General features: G+C 38.0%; 1 protein-coding gene across 3 annotated transcripts in view; it reads right to left on the bottom strand.

Moving 5' to 3' along the window:
- The window catches only part of LOC106096183 (ankyrin repeat and BTB/POZ domain-containing protein 2), a 66,777-nt gene that overhangs the window by 27,836 nt on the left and 15,264 nt on the right, over positions 1-23,677 (bottom strand). For all 3 annotated transcript variants that reach the window (XM_013263793.2, XM_013263794.2, XM_013263792.2), the window contains one exon: positions 4,474-5,029. In XM_013263793.2, coding sequence (XP_013119247.2) covers positions 4,474-5,003 — 530 coding nt within the window. In that variant the 5' untranslated portion in view covers positions 5,004-5,029. The remainder of the gene's footprint in view (positions 1-4,473; positions 5,030-23,677) is intronic.

Raw genomic sequence — 23,677 nt, 5'->3', positions numbered from 1 at the left:
AGAAAGTATGGAAAGAGAATCAACTTTCGTTGGGATTGGCAGTAAATGGAGATAAGACAAAGGGGATGATATCAACTCCCACAAAGCCCTGTATACCCGAGCAGATAAAGAAAATGGAAAAAGTTGGGGACCAAAACTTTTGGATAGTCAACGACTTTATCTACCGCAGCACCGCCGTAACCGAAACAAATGACACCAGTTTTAAAATAGAACGAAGGATAATATTGGCTAAAAGATGCTACTTTGGATCGAGCAAGCAGATGAGGTGCAAAGACACCTCTCTACAGACGAAAATTGCAATATACAAGACACTGATAATACCTGTGGTGTTGTACGGCTCCGAAGCATGGGTACTTGGGAGAGCAGATGAGCCAGTACTTGGGGTGTTTGAGAGAAAAATCCCTCGTCGGAGATTCCAGAAGGAGCGCAGAAGATCGATGCGTTTGGAACGCTATTCTAGGTTCGACTAATGGCACAAATGCTGCGTCATAGCCAATTAAAGTATAGTAAGTGATGCATGTGCGTTTATTGCCCACGGCCTGAAATCAGACTGCGTCGCAGACTGCAGGATCGTATTGTGGTCAGGCAGTCGGAAACAGATCTCAGTCCCTGAGCCCTGAATGTAAACCCACTCTGTCCACAAGCTTTGATCCATTCGTTCAGCATGAACTTCCAGATGGTAATACCAGAGTTCCGTTCGCCTCTCCTATCGCCTTAAGTTTCTGCTTCTTTCACTAAGGTCCTCTTCCCCAAATTAATTTTCTTGTCTTCACCGATGTATGGGTTTCAATTTCTTTTTAATAATAATAAGCAAAGTTATGATTCTATTAACTACCATCTACGACAAAAAGTTGTCAGTTCTAAGCAAAATATCTTTCACCAATGCCAGTTTTTCCTTAAAATGTGGGCTGTATACTCGGAGTCTGGAATTGCAGACGGAGTCGGAGACTATACTGCCTCGACTCCGACCCGAGGACTCTGACGCCGTATTCAAAGTAAGGACAAACGTTTTCTCAGCATATCACAGGCATATTTCGGATGTATTTTTTCTTCTTTGGTTATTTTCTCATTTGCGGCCACTAAACATGACTTCGTATGCTTTGTCGAGGCATCGGCATTGCCTTATGCATACATGCCTAGCCTACCTAATGTTATTTACTATTAGACACACATACATACACATTCATGCATACAACGTTATGGATGTAGATTAGTGAATTCGTTAAAACATTCCGTGTGTGCCACAAAAGGAGAAAAAAAAACGAAGTTGACAATTAAATTCAATTCTCACACCGTCATGTGTTTGAAGACCAAGATAGTGGCGGCAACGAAAGATGAATCTGGAGATTATATTTTAATCATATGAAACTTCCACACATACCGTCGCGTATTTTCATTCATTATTTTTCAAGGGTTTATTGGCCTCACTGCGACCGCATAATGGCTTATATGGCATTAACATTTATTAGCCAATTACTATGTAGTTTCTGTGAAATGATTACCTCGTGCTGTGCTTGAAATCTTTTTTACTTTTCCCAAAAAGCCAGAAAACAAAAAAATCAAAACGCATTAAGTTCGGCCGGACCGAACTTGGATACCCACCACTTCGGATAAATGTACATATTAACCTAATTCAAGTTCGGCGAAAAATATACTTAGCAGAACATCGAAATATGATGCGATCTGGACCAAACTCATCGGGGGCATCGAGGGTCTAACACGACCCACGTGTTTTTGTTTTTTCAGGGATGCTACAAAAATTATATGGGGACGATAGGGACAGCAAACGATTTTTTGCTGAATGGCTTCGTCAATAAGGAAAATATGCAGACCGCTACGGTCGTGCGATTTGTCGCCTTTAGGCTTTCTCCTGTGGGGCTTCGTCAAGTCTATGGCCTATGCCAACAAGCCAGCGATGATTGATTATCGAACGCGAAATTGCAGCAGTATCGGCCGTTTATGATTGAAAACCGTCGAAAATTGGGTTCAGCGTCTGGACTTCTGCAAGCGTGGCCGTGAAAAGAAATCGAGTTCCATAAATAATGGCATCGAACGTACTTAAACAGAAATAAAGTATTTTATTAAAAAAAAAAAAAAATTTGTAGCGCTCTTGAAAAACCCGATACATGGTACCTACATCCAAATCTAGTCCGATTTATTTCATATTCAGCATGTATTGGGGTCTAATGGAACTCATTGCACCATGTAATAAATCCGCACTTTATGGCCACTTGACCTTAAATTGGGAGATCGGTATGTGTGGCAGCTATATCCAAATGAAGACTGATCTAGACCGCAATGAACAGGGATGTTGAAGCGTCTAACACAGCTCACTGTGCCAAATTTCAGCGAAATGGGGGCTATATCAAGATATAGTCCGAAATAGCCCATCTTTGAACTTAACCTGCCTATGGTTCCTGTGTCCATAGAGAATCACGAAAAATTTTTCAATTAAAAACTCATTTGAAAATAAAATATTTTTCAATGAAAAAGATAATTGATACGGTAATTTTTTAATTGAATAATAAAATATTTTTTTTTTTTAAATACAGTCGCGATTGAAATTTTTGCCATTTTTAATTAAAAAAATGTTAATTTAAAATTAATTAATGATTCAACTAATTTTTTAATTGAATCTGAAAATTGTTTCAATCACGACTGTGATTTGTATTTTTTTTGTAATTTTTAATTAGAAAATTCTTAGTCTTAAACAATTTTCAAGTATGGCCTATTTTGTCCCCTACAATATAAAGTAAAGTAAATTTCTGCCGATGAAGGAATATTTTTCAAAAACGGTTATTGATATTATCAATCATTTTTGTGATTGGAGCAGTTTCAATTAAAAAAGTAATTATTTTAATGATTGAAACCGATGTTTATTTTTGTTTAGGGTCGGAAATGGATATTTCGATGTGTTGCAAACGAAATGGGAGGCCAACGTGGCGACGATGAACGCCTGGTTTCGCATCCTGGAGAGAACATCAGAAACAATTTTCAACTGTGGTTATCCCCTCCCAATGCCGGCGACTTTTGTGAGGTACTAAGCCAGGTGAAAACTCTCCCCAAAGAGGTGTCACACAGTGGCCCGCCATATGTTAAACGAATATACCCCCATCCTTTGGTAGTGGGTATAAAAACAAAAGTCAAATTTTTAGTGAATTATCTCAACCGAATATATATTTGCAATATAAGGCAACAAATAAAAGCCTCAAAAGTGCAGGTGTTGCTTGTTTGCGGCACAAGCGCTCATTGCTTCTGCTATCGGCTGATCGGACTTGGACATTCGCATTGTAGAATTAGTAACACATGTGCTTGTACGTTTGATCGTTTGCTTGTTTGTTAACATGAACCTAATCAAAAACCAATAAATTTATGCATTCATACATTTGTCGGCGCACTTCTAGTTGAGTGTGTTAGTTGGGCTGCTTGTAACAACAATTGGTGCATGGCAGTTATAGCATTGCTCCACTTGTATGTGAGTGGTCATTGGGCAGCGCCTTGAGCAAAACAATTGCTAGGCACTACGACAGTCAGCTGTCCGTTTTGGCCCCTTTCGTTTGGTTGCATAACACATTCTTTGGTTTCTCACTGAAAAACAAACAACTTAAGACAGAAGCACCCCGGCGGTCTCACAATTTTGGATTTCCCCAACAAAGCAGTAGAAACTTTTCAAACTCAACCCAAATGAAATCAAATCACGGGATTCACAACAATGCAGGCATTTGTTTTCATATATCTGACCTTTAACAGTTCCGCCTTTTGTGGCCATGTTCTAAGCTGGACAACGCACCCATCATAAGTGACATCTTTAGACGGATGAATGCCCCACCACAGCAGTGGCGGCGACCATAACTCTTCATTATCTTTCGCACATAATCATGAATCATACACACAACGCCACGCAGCAGACAAACAGAAACAGTATGACAGACATACAATCCAAAGAATACGAAATTTTTCAAAGATTGGTTTCCAACCGAACAATGGTGCCACCAGTGCCTAAAAGCTTCGTGGTGGCCGGCTATCTTTGCTTTTGTTTTTGCACCGCTACCGCTTTTGTAGCCATAATATTAGTTTCTCTCGCATGTGGACCTTGACCAAAATGTATTTTCCCAAATTCTGCCGTGAAAAAAAACACCCCAACAGAGTTCCTCCTTGCTAAACGTTTCAAGTGAGCAATGAAAATTTCACGAACAAGATTTTTTAGACTTTTAATGGAAAAACAAAAGCAAGCAAGCATTGGAATCGAATGCCGTTAATTTCCGGAAACATGTTCCTAATCATTTTAGCAAATCACCCTCATATCTCGTCTTGTTCACTGCTGCGATGATAATGATCATTACGATAAATAGTTAACGTTGCCCCCTAAGTTATGCTGTGGTTTCTGTGTGTTTAAACGTTGGGAAGTTATCAAGGCAACATTGCCTACTTGCCAGTGTTGAAAAATAATTGAAGTAAAAATTGACTTCTTACCTTCTGGGCTTTGGCCGCACAATCTCGTGATTTGAATTGGTTATACACAAAGGACTTAAGGCTGCTCCCGCCAAATGCTCCACACCACCCAGACCAGGGTCCCAGCTGTGATGTCCTGGCATATCTGAGGGATTTTCAATGGCAACGTTTGATTGGGTGGCACTTTGTGGTGGATGCTGTTGTCGGGGGTAGTTGTTTACGGCACAACTTCCAACATTGCCAACAGACAGTTTACCATTTGTTGGTGTTGTTGTTGTTGCTGAAGTAACTGAACCACTGGCATTACTGCTGCTGCTAGTGGCTGCTGAAGCAGCAGTTGTGACTCGAGCGGCAGGCAATGGTCCATGCTGTGGTCCTGCGTTCTTGGAGCCATAGTTATTGCCACTGACCACATTAGCAGTTGCCGTGGAATTTCCAATATGAGCTTTGGTAGTGAAGTTGTTTGTGCTCCCAGTTGCCGCATTGCCATTCACTTTGGATTTCAACTGGCCCTGAGCAGTTATAGGGCTCACTGCTTTATTGGACACCATGGAAATGGGGGCATTTGTTGTATAAACTGAAAAAAGGAAAAATATTACAAAATAAGTTGGCAGCAAAAATCTTGTAGGAATTAGAAAAGAATTTCGAAAATAAACTTTTGTCTAACGTTAATAGCTGACACTCGTGTCCAATACAATCATGGCCAGGCATTTACAACAAATGTGCCATTAGAAATAATTGCTCTGCCAGTTGGCTGTAGCCAAACGAATAATTACTGCAGCAGCAATAATCATTTCTACAAGACACAAAATACCCCATCATCATCAACGTCGTTATTAACGCTTTGTGAAAATTTCCTGGAAATTTTCTTTGTGCACGCGCGCAGTCTCACATCGATCGTTAACTGCTTGCACTCTGCGTTCTCTGGTCATTTTGTGCCAATTCTAGACTGCAGTTGCCACCACATAGGCCCAACATGATCCTCTCTGTCGTTTGGCGTTGTGAATAAATGATCATCGAGTGAAAATATGCCGCATTTCTGCTTCTCCAATGCGGGTATGTAGTGGGCGCCTTTAATTGCCCGCTCTGACTTAAAGCTCGACTATTTTCGTTCGAAGCCCGACAATAGAATTCGAGAAGAAAGATAATAACAAGAAATTTTCATGCCCAATATGGTGAGGAAAATTGCCACAACAGAAATTAAGCGACATAGCAAATGAGCTTTTCGTGGTGCGTATGTGTGCATGGATGGGCATAACAAAATTCTTGTATGTTTTGTTAATAAGTAGTAGTACCAATGTGTATTTAAAAAGTGGCCGCATCGGCGAATTGCTACAAGAAAGCAATTTAAAATTTTCAGCAAATTTTCTTTGACCAATCAGAGCAAGTAGAAAAAAGTTTATTAATTTTTGAATGTCAAGCAAGAAAAAACGCGTATATCTAAAAATGTTCACAACTTCCATTAGCTTCAGAGCAAGGCGTATTTAATAAGGTGGCCGTATTAGCACAGCAGATGAAACTTCAACCTGATGGAACTATGTCGACCAATTTGTGAATTCAAGGCGAAATAAATATTTTATAAATTGATAGATTTTCAAGAATGGCGAAAGCACTATGTGCCTGATAATAATTTAGTCAAGAAAAAAGATGTTCGTTTAGCCATAGGCCGGCACCTTCCCCCGCAATTTCAGGCAGTGCCATGCTCAACTGTAAGTCCGCCATGAGTCCAGCGCGACACCAAAGTCCTGACATTGCGATTGCATGTCAGGACCCCTATCCGTAGTGAGAACTGTAGCTCCAACCATCTAGGAGGGATCCAAGTTATCTCATATTGGGGAAATCATCAACTTTATCTTTTGGGGGTATACGTCAAGCCCATTGGCCAATCTATATGCACTTTGAACGGCTACACACCAAGACAAAAGCGCCATCCTCGTAGCCAACAAACTTTTACCCCTTCATTTTCAAATGACCTAAAAATCCCACAAATATCCATGGTGCAAAACACCTGCTAATGGTGATTGAGCTCTAATCACAATGTTCTTATTTGAGACCTTGATCAAGTGGTACGCTAATTATACTATTTTTTTTATTATTATTGTAAATTCATATTAAATTTAAAAAGCTGAGCTAGTTTGCAAGGACGAAAAATTGTGTATGTACAATAAGTAGTCGCATTATTAATTATTTGTAAAAATATAAATTATTAAACAATTTATGAAAAATGGTGGGTCATCATCTTCATTGCGATGCAATTGGGGCCTTTTTGATTTCTTTTTATACCCTCCACCATAGGATGGGGGCATACTAATTTCGTCATTCTGTTTGTAACTCCTCGAAATATTCGTCTGAGACCCCATAAAGTATATATATTCTTGATCGTTGCGACATTTTATGCCGATCTAGCCATGTCCGTCCGTCCGTCTGTCTGTCTCTCGAAAGCACGCTAACTTCCGAAGGAGTAAAGCTAGCCGCTTGAAATTTTACACAAATACTTCTTATTAGTGGAGGTCAGTTGGTATTGTAAATGGGCCATATCGGTCCATGTTTTGATATAGCTGTCATATAAACCGATCTATGGTCTTGATTTCTTGAGCCTCTAGAGGGCGCAATTCTTATCCAATTTGAATGCAATTTTATACGACGGATTCTCTCATGACATCAACCCATCCACATACGTGTTTATTATGGTCTGAATCGGTCTATAGCCCGATACAGCTCCCATATAAATCCATCTATCTATTTTACTTCTTGAGCCCCCAAAGGGCGCAATTCTTATTCGAATTGGCTGACATTTTACACAGGTCTCCAACATATAATTTAATTGTGGTCCAAACCGGACCATATCTTGATATCGCTCTAATAGCAAAACAAATCTTTTCTTATATCCTTTTTTGCCTAAGAAGAGATGCCGGGAAAAGAACTCGAGAAATGCGAACCATGGTGGAGGGTATACAAGATTTGGCCCGGCCGAACTTAGCACGCTTTTACTTGTTTTTTTTTTTTTTAATGTAAAATTTTTGAGATTGTTTTAAATAAAAAATTTTCTTTAAGCCGAAATCGTTGTGGAATTAAAAAATTATAAAAGCTGTTCAGAAAAACATTGAACAAAAACTTATCTAATTCTTGCGCACGAAAAATTTGTAGCTGCCATACTCTCATATTGAAAAGATATTCTATGGAAGTCAAAAATTGTCTCGATAACAAGTTTTGGCTTTGTGTGTGTTGCTGATGTTAGATGTCTTTTTGAGGAAATGTTGGCAGTTAGATTTCAATTTTTTCTTTCTGTGCTATAAGAAGAGGTTGACTAACAAGACCCTACATTTCATTCGGTATAACAATCTGAGCTTAGTTTAATTTAACAAAAAATGGCGATCCGATAGCGAATGTATTCCAATCATGCACTTTTCGATCGTCATTCTTGTTGCGTAATTCAAGCATCGTTCGAATCGGCTCATAACTTGATACATCTTAAATCTACCGTTTTTTACATTTTGAGCCTATTTTCATCCGATTAGGTTCATGGTTTCCAACTGACTTTATTAAATTTGGTTTTTATCGGCCCAGTATTGTTACTGCTTCTTTATGAACCGATATGCTGCTGACTTTATCTTCTCATTTTTTATACGCTGCATCACTACTGTGGTACAGGGTATTATAACTTTGTGCATTTGTATGTAACACTCAAAAGGAAGTGAGATTTGCTCACTGAACAGTATACCGATCGTCTCGGAATCACTTTCTGATTCGATTTAGCTATGTCCGCCTGTCTGTCTGTCCGTCTGTCCATGTTAATTTGTTTACAAACTACAGGTCGCAACGCTTTCTCGACGACTTCCACAATATTCACAAAGTGTGATCGAGATATGTTCAGATTTAAATATAGCTCCCATGTATATGTTCGTTCGATTTTGAGAAATATAGCAATAAAGTGCTCATTTGTTACGATTCTCTCGAAATTTGGCAGAAAGAATTTTCCTCTAACTGCTAATATTACCCTTGAATTTCATAGAAATCGGTTCAGATTTAGATATAGCTGCCATATATGTATATCGCCTGATTTTCATTTCTAGAACCACTGCAAGAGCATTTATTGACCAATTTTACCAAAATTGTGCACAACGCTTTCCTCGACGACCGACCACCACAATATCTATAAAGTTGGGTTGGAATCGGGTCAGATTTAGACGTAAAAAACAAGTAAGAGCGTGCTAAGTTCGGCCGGGCCGAATCTTATATACCCTCTACCATGGATCGCATTTGTCGAGTTCTATGCGCAGTATCTCTTTTTAGGCAAACAAAGAATATTGAATAAGAACTGTTATGCTATTGGAGCTATATCAAGTTATAGTCTGATTCGGACCATAAATGAATGCAGAACATTGTAAAGTTCATTGTGTACTATTTCAGTTCATTCGGATAAGAATTGCGCCTTGTAGGGGCTCAAGAAGCAAAATTGGGAGATCGGTTTATATGGGAGCTGTATCAAGCTATTGATCGATTCAGACCCTATTAGACACGTATGTTGAGAGAAGCCGTTGTACAAAATTTCTGCAAAATCGCATGAGAATTGCGCCCTCTAGAGGCTCAAGAAGTCAAGATACCAGATCGATTTACATGGCAGCCATATCAGGTTATATTGTAGTGTGTATATGTGTGAGACAATTGTCTGGCCTTGGTCATGATCATTGTCTGGCTTAGGTAATCTGATTCGCGCATATGGACACCCATCCGCGTTGCCGTGTGAATATACATACGTTGCATATTCATACAGGTGAGCAACCCAACAGCATGGGAACATGCTGCCTAGGCTTAAGCTAGCTTAGAAATATTTTGTTTAAATAAAATTCAATTTAAGAACAACAGCCAATTGAAGTGGTCCTCAATTCTTTCACATGGCGACCGTGAAAATAAAAAAAAAAACCCCTACTCGCCGCCATTTAGAGCACAGTGAAAAAAAAAAAAACTAAAAACGATTTTTTTAATTATTCAACGGCAAAAACAACACATAGAAAATAAACATAAATGAAATACAAAAAACTCCATAAAAAAAAAACTGAAAAAAGCAAACAAAAAGAATTAAACAAGAAGAAAACATTAAAACACAACAGCAACACCAAAAAAAAGATGAGAACTGAAGCACAATAAAAAAGAATCTTTTTAAGCAAAATCAAGCAGCAATTATAAAATGAAACACTGCACCAACAACAACAACCATCATTTGTTGCTAAACCAACAATCAGTTAATTGCATCTTTTCCAATCCTTTATTATTACCAACAACAAGTAGCAGCAACAACAATACAAATAGAGGGACCGCATCTACAACTTCCACCACCACCACAACCAGAAACGTAAAGATGTTCCAGCATAAGCTAATTCTAATTGGTAAAAATAGTTTAACTGCTTCCATCGCAAAGAGTTTCGCAGGACAACAACAACAATAACGCATTCAAAAGTTAAGTAAAATCCATATACAAATATACATATATGTATAGATTTTTTTTTAAGGAGAAAGACTATTTTTGTCTCGAAAAAAAAAGTAAAAATTTTAATTTATATTATGTACAAAATAAGAAAAGACCATGTTTCAGTTTATGTATTTGTGGACACAGTTTATTTTGTATTTGTATTTGTATTTTATTATGATAAAACCCATACAAAAGACAGTGTCTTATATAAAGCATGGGTTAGTAAATTGATAAATACAATGAGTTCAACAAGTTTTCATTTAAATACAATACAACTGCTTTTTGCAATTATTATCGAAGGTTTGTCAGAAATTTTTCATTCTATTCTCGGCATATAACTCGACTTTGCAAGAAAAATGTAAAATTTGAATGGACATTACAATGCAATGAGGCATTCGAGTACCTCAAGAAACAATTGTTGAAACCTACACTTCTGCAGTACCCGAATTTTGAAAAGCAATTTTGTATTACAACGGATGCAAGCAAATATGCATGTGGAGCTGTGCTCAGCCAAGAGTATAATGGAAAAGAGCTTCCTGTTGCATTTGCATCCAAAACGTTTACAAACGGCGAAAGTAATAAATCAACAACCGAACAAGAGTTAATTGCAATTCATTGGGCAATACAATATTTCCGGCCGTACATTTACGGAACACATTTTTTAGTGAAAACGGATCACAAGCCCTTATCATATTTATTTTCGCTCAAAAATCCAAGTTCCAAGTTGACGAGAATAAGATTGGATTTGGAGGAATATGATTTTACCGTGGAATTTCTCAAGGGAAAACAAAATGTTGTAGCGGATGCTCTTTCCCGCATCACTCTTAATGAGCTAAAAGAGCAATATGAACAGACAGTTGGAGTATATAAAGTCGTGACAAGATCTGAAACTCGTCGAAATAGTCCAAACCACGTTTATGACGATACTCGTGGAAATATTTCAATCGAAGAGCCCAACGTTTATGACGTCATTAATTTTAATGATGTTAAAAAATTCGTAAAATTAAAGTTATCTTTAAACCAGTGTTGCTTAAAACATGGCAAAGTGATTTTAAAACGAATTCATGTTGTGGATTTGTGTGCTAATGGAAATTTTGATTTAGATCAATTTTTCCACAGGCTTAATAGAGAAGCTGGCTCACTGAAAATATCCCAACTTCAGATGGCACCAAGCGAACAAATATTTAAATTTGTTCCACTTGATTCATTCAAGAAAACGGGCAAGAAGATATTAAATAGGGTAAAAGTAGCGCTACTACCTATGGTGACCATTATAAACGGAAATAATGAGAAAGAAAAAAAGACTATTTTGACAAGATACCATGATGATGCCGCTGAAGGAGGTCATGCTGGTATTACACGTACTTACGGGAAGATTAAAAGACACTATTATTGGAAAGGTATGGTTCGGGATATTACCAGATATGTTAAGGCATGCAAGAAATGTCAACTCTCAAAGGTAACCCGACATACCAAAACTCCGATGACATTGACACATACGCCAGCACAGCCCTTTGATATTGTGTTGATTGACACCATTGGACCCTTCCCGAAATCCGAAACAGGCAATGAGTATGCAGTAACACTTATTTGTGATTTCACAAAATACTTAGTTGCTTTGCCAATACCGGACAAAAATTCCAAAACAGTAGCTAAAGCAATCTTTGAGTCTCATATATTGACTTATGGGCCTATGAGAACTATAGTTACTGACATGGGTACTGAATATAAAAACAGTTTGATTGAACACTTGTGCAAATATTTGAAAGTGAAAAACATTACTTCCACAGCCTACCATCATCAAACTCTTGGGACAGTAGAGAGGAGCCATCGGACTTTCAACGAATATGTAAGGTCTTACATATCCATTGACAAGGACGATTGGGATGTGTGGTTAAGGTACTTCACGTATTGTTACAATACGACACCTTCAGTTTCTCACGGATATTGCCCTTATGAACTGTTATTCGGCAGGGTTCCGAACATGTTTCAGGTATTTAATCAAATTAAGGATATTCAACCATTGTATAATCCTGAGGATTACTCCAAGGAAGTAAGATACAGGATGGAAATGGCGTATAAAAGGGCAAGGCAATTGCTGGAAACGGCAAAAATAGAGCGTAAAGAAAGGCATGATAAAGGAAAAATCGAACCAATTTTCAATATAGGTGATACTGTGCTTCTTCGTAATGAAACTGGTCACAAATTAGATAGTAAATATTTAGGCCCTTATAACATAATTGACGTGATGAAAAATGGTAATTACGTTATAAAGGGCAAAAAGACTATTACTGTTCATAGCGATAGATTAAAAATATTTAGAAAATAGATTAGAGACAGGCCTGTTCACCAATTTATTTTCATAGTTTTTTTTTTGGTATTTCTTTTTAAATATATTCAAATTCGTGTACCTTAATTAAGTTAATTTTAGCATTTATTATTAATTTTTTTTTGTAATTTTGTTAAATGTATATTCTGTCATTTTAAGAAAATTAATCTAACTAACACATAACATTTAATTAAATTGTAGAATTAATAATTATTGTTTTTTTAACTTTAAGATTTTATTAAAAACGTTTATATTTTCCATAAGAAATAATTATCTATTAAGTAATTTTGTACATATTAAAAAATGATTAGCAAGTAATCATTTTTTTGTGAAAAGGGAGATGTAGTGTGTATATGTGTGAGACAATTGTCTGGCCTTGGTCATGATCATTGTCTGGCTTAGGTAATCTGATTCGCGCATATGGACACCCATCCGCGTTGCCGTGTGAATATACATACGTTGCATATTCACACAGGTGAGCAACCCAACAGCATGGGAACATGCTGCCTAGGCTTAAGCTAGCTTAGAAATATTTTGTTTAAATAAAATTCAATTTAAGAACAACAGCCAATTGAAGTGGTCCTCAATTCTTTCACAATATACCGATTTGTGCCATACTTAGCACCGTTATCGGAAGTCATAACAAAACACCTCATGCAAAATTTCAGCCAAATGGGATGAGAATTGGCGCGATCTACTGGCTCAAGAAGCCAAGATCCTAGATCAGTTTATATGACAGCTATACCAGATTATGAACCGATTTGAATCATACTTAGTTGAGTTGATTTGAATCATACTTAGAGTTGAAAGTGATACCAAAACACCATGTGCAAAATTTCAGTCAAACCGGACGAGAATTGCGCCCTCTAGAGGCTCAGGAAGTCAAGACCCAAGATCGGTTTATATGGCAGCTATATCAAAACATGAACCGATTTGGCCCATTTACAATACCAACCGACCTACTACTAATAAAAAGTATTTGTGCAAAATTTCAAGCGGCTAGCTTTACTCCTTCGAAAGTTAGAGTGCTCTCGACAGACGGACGGACATGGCTAGATCGTCTTAAAATGACATGACGATCAAGAATATATACACTGTATGGGGTCTCAGACGCATATTTCGAGGTGTTACAAGCAGAATGACGAAATTAGTATGCCCCCATTCTATGGTGGAGGGTATAATAGGGTGAATTTTCAATTTAATCTTCACGGGCTGAACATTTTGGGCTAGTTCTTTTTGTTTTCTTCAGTTAGCTGGACGGTTTAGGATATATGTGCCAATTTCAGCTCAATGTCATTATCAGAAAAGTGCCATCAAATTTGGGATGTTGCGTAACAAAAAATGTTTATAAGTGGTAAAAAGACTCCGTACGACCATCGACGGCAAAGACAGAATTTTGACTACACTCAACCAAATTTGTTATTCAAAACAGCAAAAAAGTTAGCTTTAACAGTTGTTTTTATCTGCTGAAAATGGAAAAGCAGATATTACTGCTGTTTCAGCAAACATAGGGAAAAAAAATTGTATGCTACTTTTCATGGTTGCCTGTTAATTTGTTTGATTACTTTAGGCATTTTTTTTTTTAATTTTTTTTAGAAATTTTGCTGGAAAATATGATTTTAATTTGTGAAATATTACTGTAAAGAAGCTACTTGATCCATCGCATTTTTTGTTATTTCCCTACTACTGTGCACATGATTGACATGGCCTCTTGTATCTAAATTTAAAGAAATTAGGTTATGGAAAGTATAAATTCAGTGGTGATTATAAAGATCCACTGAGACACACATTTTCATATGAGTTCTATATTTTCTTCTAACATTCCCTTCATAACTAAGCAGCAGTCATTTTCAGCAAACAACAGACTTTTCAGCAGTAAGCCTGCTACTCTGAAGTTGCAGTACTACCGCTGTAATAGCAGAACTACTCCTACAATAGCAGCTAAATGACCTACTAATAGCCAACAGACAGTGTTTGTTATTTTCAGCCAACTTTTTTCTTCGAGTGTATTTTTCGATTTTGGACAAACGTTGGGTCGTCCTCTAGGGGCTGAATAAGTACAATCGGGAGACCGGTTTATATGGGAGCTGTATGAGGTTATGGACCGATTCACACCATACTTGGCCATACAGTTTTTTGAGGTTGTTGGAGAAGTCATTGTACAAAATTGTAGCCAAACCGGATTATAATTGCGAACCCGGCACGGGATAGCTGGGATCACCGATCATTGTGGTGTTCATTGTTATCACGAGAAGCTTAGCTGCGAGCTACCGGGTGCGTCCACAGGTTGCGGATAGTGGAATGCTCCGGAGAATCAGCGGTATCTAGTGGAGAACCTCATTGAGAGGCCGGGCGGCATCGGCGCTTGCATAAATACTGAGTGCCTATGATGACAAGGCGAGTTTTTGGCGCCTTTAGGTAACCAATGGCCATCATGTTTCCGCGGCGATCGCTCGTTTGGAGCGGAACAAGCTTGCTCACCTACAGAAGCTAGACGAGGAGGTGACGACTCCATATATAGACATGTGACCACAACAGCAATAACAACATAATTAGGGGGCTCAAGAAGTGAAATCGACCGATATGGTTCATTTGCAATCTCCAATGACCTACATCAATAAGAAGTAACTTTGTTTTATTCGTTGGACCTCAATCGTAATTTCGCCAGACAAACGGGCAGACTCAACGACATGGCTAGATCGACTTTGAATATCAAGCTGACCAAGCATATATACACTTTAAGATGAAAATTGTACGCCGTACAAAATTCATTCCAGTCCGGTTTTCTATCATCAAATATTTTTAGCATGTCCGCCTATAAAGCTGAAGGCCTGCTTCGAATCCGAGGACATTATAAAAATAAAAAATTCTGCGGTGGTTTTCCCCTCCTAGTGCTGGCGACATTTGTGAGGTACTGTACCATTTGGTATGGCAGCCATGTAAAAACAAAGAGGTGTCGTACTGCGGCATGTCGTTCGGACTCGGCTATAAAAAGGAGGCCCATTGAGGCATTGAGCTTAAACTTGAGTCGGGCAGCACTCATTGCTATGTGAGAAGTTTGCGCGTGTTCGTTAATGGAATGATCATGTGCAAATCTGCAATTTTTGAATTTTATGCCAAATACGGTGCACAATATTGTCCAATTTTCTATTATCAAATATTTTTTAAGAACTTTAAATAACAGCTGACAAAATAACTACTAAATGCCATTTTATATCCTTAACAAAAATGTATACCTGTCCCCCTGGCTACGTCGGTGGGTAAAAATGAAGACGTTTTCGGTCTTTTCTATTAGGCAACCGTATCGCAGCGGTTACCAGGTCCGCCTATGCCTGGCTCAATCCTCTCACTCATGCTACGCTTCTCTACTAATTGATGTCGCAATGCGGCACGCCGTTCAGATTCGTCAATAAAAAGGAGCTAAAAACTCGAATCGGACCTCACTCATTGATATGAGGGAGGCAATCCCGCTGTTCCTTAACGGAATGTTCTTACATTCTTGCACGTAATCAACACTAAAGACAAATCCTTTGAGTCTACAGATCGACTCGTTTGATTCTGCATTGTATTATCATATGCATTGATTGTTATCATTCTTACCCTGCGTTAGTCGCCCACACGATTGATATCAAAATGTGGTCTCATAAATAATGCCACCTGTGGTGACTTGCCAGCATTTCCAGTCCCCGCTAGCATTCCTTTGAGGGATAATTTATGCCATTCGCCTTAAAGACATTTAAGACAAGTTGCAGCACTTAACATTAAAAGTGTAATTAATCGCAGATTCGATTGAAACATTCTGACAGTTTGTCACTTGCTTGGCCTTAGCGCAAACATACGGTCATGCGAGTACATACCATACCACCGACTACCAAAACAATGCAGCGTAGAGTCAAGTAAACAAAGCAAAGCAAAGCAACAACTCAAGCCGGACCATTGGTATTTATGTGTGTGTGTGTCGTTTGCCATAAGCATCGGAAATGGTTGTACCAACATGCGATGCCAAGATTTGTCCAAAATATGGGGGTCTCTTAATTACAGGCTGCCTAAAGTGCATAATAGTACATGTGGATGGAAATACAAACTGACGTATAAACATACGCATTCCGTTCACGTATGTGTATGCAGACATGTGTGTATGTATATGTTCATGTACTCTGGTGCTGTACGAATCTTGGCAACTGCAGAGAAATGTAAGGCTTTGCAAGAAGGAAAATATTCAAAAAACCCTGCAGGCAAGGCAAAACAAAAGACTTAAGAAACATGTTGTGAGTCTGAAATTTGCAGCTGTTTTGTGGACCAATTGAGAGATATATTACCCCCCCCTCCAAATTGCCAAAGTGAATAACACCAACAACAGCACTAAAAGAAAACAACAACCACAGCATTTTGAATGCCTTACAATTTTAAATATGACCGGTTGTTGTAAGTTGGGAAAAAACATGCAAAGTTCGAATCCTGTTCTCCCTAGTCAGGAATAATACTTACCCTCTACGCCATCACTGCAGTGCAAGGTATGAAAACTTTGTACATTTGTTTACTACACATTATTATAGCTATGTCTGTCTGGTTGCTCGTATCGCATGTACAATACCTTGTAACTCAGTTAGGTCATGTGAATGTCTTCAAATGTTGCACCAATAAAGTGGCCACAAACTCTTTTAGGCCACGGAAGAACCACAGCCAATACCAAAATATGACCAAAATCAGATCTGATCCAGATATAGATCCCACACATAAGTATATTCATCAACATAAGACAGTGTTGGACACATGGGCTAGTGTGCGTAATAGTACCAAGGCCATGGGCTCATGTTCTTCTTTGCGTACACAAATATATGTGATAGTGTGTGTGCATTTGTCCGCCACTGACATAGATTCATCCCAATGGTACATGTAAGGCTTTGGCAGGAGATGTTTCATACTATCTTATTTCAAACATTCCATTAAGGCACAGGGGCAAACTTCTCTAATGTTCAAGTTCAAGTTTTAAGTCAATGATAAGGGACGTCCTCTTTAAGGCCGCCGAGTCCGCACGGCGCACAGTGAGAGAAAAAAAAAATACTAAAAAATATGTCGTGTGAGAACGGGTAGAGATATCTCTTTGAAATTTCAAATGGTTAGAGCTGAAATGGTTGGTGAGATTGGGCAAAATTTCAAGGCCCTAGGTTGTCCGGATGCCTTTTGGCAGGCCGCTAAAGTTGGTCACCTTGGTATTGCGATAATTTGTTAGGGCTGCCAAATATTCTTTTGTGATTCGATTTTTTTGCTGGACAGTGCTCAAAAAGTCCGCCTGAGGTCTACAATATCTCCACTGGTTTCGGGGATATTCGACTTGGAATTTTGACCGAAACCTGCATCGTGGTTCAATTTTCATTTTTATGCATGATTTCAATTTGCAACAATAACTTTACCACAAAAAATTTCCACATCTGATAATTTAGTTAAAAGTTATTTAGTTTGGAAGTAAAAAATGTGAAAAAGTGTGTTTTTTTCATTTTTTTATATTTTTTTTCATTCATAAGTCTTTATTGAAAAAACTTGCTTCAATACCAGAGGACATATTGTAGGTGCGTTCTAAGTGAAATTTTAACAAGATATGTCAACTAAAATGGTTGCCCTATGTACTTCAAAATAGAAAATTTTTATTGAAAATTAAGGAAAAAAACCTCGAGTTTTCAAATTCCAAAGCCCAAATTTCCTATTTGGGCTAAAGTTTTTTTTAATTCATATGTCCCCTAAACCCATGCTAAAAATGTTTGCACCTAACAATATTTGTAGCCTCCACAGCAAATTTACTAAAAAGGGATATTTTGAGAATATTTTGTAAATAATTTGGGCAGAATTTATTTTTAGTTTAAGGACACTTTTTTTCTTAGAATTTTTGTCAATCTTAATTTTCGTTTTCACAAAAATTAAAAATTTCCCCTACTTTTGGAATGAATGGCAGAAGCACGAAATACGAAAAAACTGCAATTTTCCGATACAGATTGAAATTTTTTTTTAAGAAAACAACGAATAGCGATGGTGTGGTAATCTTTTTGAATTTTGCAGCCAAAAGTGTCCTTAAAAAACCAAAAATAAATTTTGCCCGAATTTCTTTACAAAAATCCCCAAAATATCACTTTCGGCAAAGATGGTTGCGAAATCGAATTTTTTTAGTAAATTTGCAGTGTTGGATACAAATATTGCAAGGGGCATTGATGACAGTGAAGTTAAAATAACATTTGCCCGAATGGGGAATCTGGGCTTTGAAATTTGAGAACTCGAAAGGTTCTCCCAATTTTTTTTTTTTAAATTTGTTATTCAAAACAATAAAAAAGTTTGCTAAAACAGCAGATTTGTCTGCTGGAAATGGGAAAGCAGGCATTACTGCTGTTTCAGCAAACATAGGGCTGATGTATTAGCAAACATTTCGGCCAGCAAACAAAATCTGCTGTTTTAAGTACAAAAATCTGCTGGAGAAAAATACTATGCTATTTTTTATGTTTGCCTGTTACTTATTTTGACTACTTTATGCCTTTTTTTTTGCATGGCCTTTTATTTCTATAAGTGTATTTTCAAGTAAATATAGCACCCGTTTGTTTGTTTGTTCAGATTTCACTTAAAACGCATCTACAATATGTCCTCTTCACAAAAAAAAAAAACCAAAAATTAAGGTATTTAAGTAAGCTTTTTCAATAAAAACACATCAATGAAAATACTTTTTTTGACCAAAAAATATACTTTTTCACATTTTTTTGACTTTCGAACTGTACAACTTTAAACTGAGTTATCAGATGTGGGCTTTTTTTGCGGCAAAGTCGTGTAATTTTAATTTAATCACAAATCCCAATCACATCTGCATCTCGTATAATCTTCTCCAGCAGGATATCGAAGAGATTACACGATAGGCTGTCTCCTTGTCTAAAACCTCGTTTGGTACTAAATGGTTCGGAGAGATCTTTTCCTATTCTTATGGGGGAACGCGTATCAGCAAGTGTCAGCCTGCAGAGTCTTGTTAATTTTGCAGGGATGCCAAACTCAGACATGGCTTGAAATACCTTTGAACGTAAAGGAGTATCGAAAGCGGCTTTGTAGTCAACAAAGAGATGGTAGGTGTTGATTTGTTCTTCTCGGGACTTTTCCAGGATTTGGCGCAGTGTGAATATCTGATCCTGGGTGGATTCACCAGGTCTAAAGCCGCATTGATAGGGCACAATTATCTCATTGACTTTAGGTTTTAATCTTTCGCACAGTACGCTCAAGAGTATCTTGTATGCGATTGGGAGGAGACTTATTCTTCTGTAGTTGGCAGATTTCGTCTTGTCTCCTTTCTTGTGTACAGGACATAGTATGCTGAGGTTCCAATCATCGGGTATGCGTTCTTCTAGCCATATTGCGCAGACAAAGTGATGCATACGCCTTATCAGCGTGTCGCCTTCCGTCTTAAATAGTTCAGCGTGTAACCCGTCGGCTCCTGCTGCCTTGTTGTTCTTTAGTCGCCTCACTGCTACTTGGACCTCAATCTGACTAGAAAGTAAACATTCTATACCATCATCAGGGATTGGTTCTGCGGTATCCTCTTCGCCGCCAACGTCGGACACTACCAGTTGGGTAAAATGTTCATTCCATATCCTCAACATGTTATCTGTGTCAGTTACCAGATTTCCTTCTTTGTCTCTGCAGGAGGATGTGCCTGCGCCAAAGCCATCGGTTTGGTGTTTAATGCTTTGGTAGAATTTCCGGACTTCATTCTGACTCCTGTACATCTCAATTCGCTCACACTCACGCCTTTCCATTTCCTTTTTCTATCTGCGGAATAGACGTTTCTCCTCTCTCCTTTTCTCCCGATACCTCTCCTTCATCTGGCGCGTTGCTACTGATTGCAGGGTTGCTCTACACGCCCCATTCTTGGCTTCGGTAGCGTCTCGACACTCTTGGTCTTACCATGGGTTTCTTGGAGGAGGCTTCCGGTACCCAAGTACGGATTTCGCGACATTTTCCATGAAGTGGGCAATAGTTTGCCACTGCGCCATTATATCATCGGAACAAGGAGTGCTTTCATCAAGCAGTTGGGTGAGTCGAGTGGAGTACGCCGCTGCCATCTGTTGTGTTTGCAGCTTTTCAATGTCCAGCTTCCGTGCAGTGTCAGATCGTACTGTCCTCTCCATGTTCAAATGGGTGCGAACCTTTGCTGCAACATGGTAATGATCCGAATCTATATTCGATCCACGGATCGATCGTACATCTAACACGCTGGATGAATACCTTCCATCTATCACAACGTAATCAATTAGGTTCCTCGTCTTTTGATAGGGTGACAGCCATGTGACTTTGTGAATATTTTTATGTTGAAATCTGGTGCTTCTAACTACCATGTTTTTTGCCGCGGCAAAATCTATCAGTCTCAACCCATCACTGTACGTTATCTCGTGGAGGCTAATTTTTCCGACTGTTGGACCAAAAATGCCTTCCCTATCTTTTCATTAAAATCTCCTAGAACGATTTTAATATCATGAGCTGGGCAGCGGTCATATTCTCTCTGTAGGCGCCCGTAGAAAATATCCTTGGTCTGCTCGTCTTTGTCTTCCGTCCGAAAGTTTATAATAACTTTACTTGGCGAAATTGTCTTTTATGTGAAACGAATTCTTTTTTTGCGTGCAGAGTCATGAAATTGTGATCTATTCGTTAAGTTAGGCAATATTCTGGTGAAATAAAGAACAAATTAGCCAAATGCTTCATTTTAATCGATAGTTCCATTGGTAATTGCACTTTGACTTCAAGATAAAGAAATTAGCATTTTCAAGTTTAAATCAACGTTCTTTTCTAAATCGATGAAAGTCGGTAAAAAAATCCACTGACTCTGTAAAAAGTTGAAGGAAACTTTAAAATTTCAAAATTACGTGCTAGATGCTTATCATTTAAGCCCTATTGTGACAAGAAATTACAACCAAAAGCTTTGGAAAGCTCAGCTCTTTTCAAGGCCCCAGCGAAGAAAGAATCGACTCATACAATTTTATTTCTCATGACAATCATAATTCACAACGCAAAGTATTTCTGCTTAATTTCAAGTTAATTTGTATAACAAATCCACTGTGAAAGACACCATCAAACTGCGTCGCAATCATCAACACACAAAGAAGAACAAATAGTAGTTCACAAACGAAACGAAAGAAAAATATGTCATACATTTGAAGAACTATATGTCCAACGCTTTCGGCTGTTTGCCGTAAATATGCCCTATCATCCACATGTGTGCTCTGAAATTGAGAATCTATGGTAAGCAGTATCATTTGTGAGACAACGTCAATTGTGTCGCTCGAAATTCGAAGCGATTGGGAGACAATCTTTAGCAGCGACCACTCAAAATATTGAAATTAATGGTGTAGGCCTGATGGTGGTCACCGCCATGATTTAAGCAATTGTGTTCAGTTCAACAAATTTGAATATCTGTTGGAGCTCTGGCCAAAACAAAGATCGTTTTTAATGATGATTAATTGCGGACCACGTACTTTTTGGCATCTCCTTGGTATGTTAATGATATGATTTTCCTAAGCATTCATACAAAATCATACTCAGCCGCACACACACACACACACACACACCCATATACACCCAAGAATATGGTTATCACAGCATAAGATTTGGGGCGATGGAAGACAAAACTTAAAGGAATCTTCATTGCCTTAAATGGTCAAATGTTTTCAATCCTCTAATGCTAAATGTATTTTTGCCAAAAAAAACTGAATGTTCTTCTATATTTTTTAATAAATGCAAGAGTTAAAAAGTTACTAATTTGGATAAAATAGTTATTGTTTTTTTTTAGAGACAAGCAGATGCTAATGAAGCCTCCCGTGATTAATGTTACTTATACCTTTAAATGATGTTCGATAAAAATATTAGAGCATTTCTAGATTTAAAAAAATGTCAACCAATATCAAACAGTAACAATGAATTCTATACAAAATTATATTTAAAAACTTTGAAAAGGCAAACCAAAAGGGAAATACAATGTTAGCGCTGAAGTTTTAATACCCATAACTTACCCTAAAATTGAATTGTAGTTAGAACAAAATATTTTCATTGATGTTTAGAACATACATACATACCTACATATGATAAGAATGACAGTATACCTAAAATTTCGCGAGAATCCATTCCCACAAAACTGAGCAATATTAACTAAGATAAGAAGTAGAATTAACCCTTTTTTATAATTAGAATTTAATTACGGCAAATAAACGTTTTTAAGAAGATTTTTTTATTAGAGCGGAAACTTAATTTCCAGAGATCGTCTTTTATAAAAGACTAGCCGAACCGGGCCCGCTGCGCTGCGCCTTCTTAAACGCTCTAATATCATTTTAAGGTGGCGACACTTCGCCTTGAATGTGCATATCGAATTCGTGCCACTGTAGCCTTTGTGCGCCTAAGACGCTGAACGCCTGCGTTCGAATCCTGGCGAGAACATCAGACAAAATTTATATCGGTGGTTATCCCTTCTTAATGCTTAACGCACTCCGTTCGGAATCTGCTATAAAAAAAGGTCCCTTATCATTGGGTTTAAACTTGAATCGGAAAGCACTCACTGATGTGTGAGAAGTTTTGACCTTCTCGGTTCTTTGGCAAATTTTTCCTCTACTCTTAAATGACTTTCTTTTTAGTCCTATATTACCGTATTGAGAACTATATTATGGTATTCCGGCTTAGGGGGTATTTCGGGGGTGGTCACTTGGCCATTTAAGTAAATATAAAATTCGTGCTCTACTTTCAAACCATTTCATGTGAGCCCCATAATGGCATGATTGATAAATATGTTGTGTTTGAGGATGGGGTGGATCCCAGGATCTTTGTAACGAAAATAGACATAAATTTCCCGAAAATCAATCAATTTCCAACCCAGTTCCAGTTTTAATATAATAGGGAGGTAATTTGGGGTGGGGCGGCTCCTCAAACACATGGCTCAATATTGTCGTGATTGGTCTATATATCCTTTTTGCGGGTTTTCGGCCGCGCCCTAGGCACGCGACCCCAACAATTGAAACCATGTTTTAGTTGTGGTGACTGTGAGAGTGCAAACAAATTTCGAACGAAACACAATACTAATCTCCGAGTTCTGGTATTTTTGAAAATTAGGGTAATGAAAAGTGTTTTTTAGGGAAGACATTTCGACTCAAATATGGATGTCAAATTCGTGCTCTATTCCCAAATCGCGGGGCTCAAATTACCCCATATTGCCATGGTCGATAAATATGAACCATTTGGATAGTGTTTTGGGGCTGCGGCTGGGCGGCCACGGGCACTTTGCCCTGCAAATAGGTATCAAATTCGTTCTTCACTCCCAAATACCGTTGACTTGAGCTCCATATTGCCATAATTGGAAATGAATTTTAGTTTAGGTGGTGATTTAGGGTGTACCCACAAACACTTAGCTTCAAAATTGGATA

The sequence above is a fragment of the Stomoxys calcitrans genome, chromosome 1, assembly GCF_963082655.1.
Source record: "Stomoxys calcitrans chromosome 1, idStoCalc2.1, whole genome shotgun sequence".
Lineage (NCBI taxonomy): Eukaryota > Metazoa > Arthropoda > Insecta > Diptera > Muscidae > Stomoxys > Stomoxys calcitrans.
This window is presented reverse-complemented; position numbering and strand designations above follow the sequence as displayed.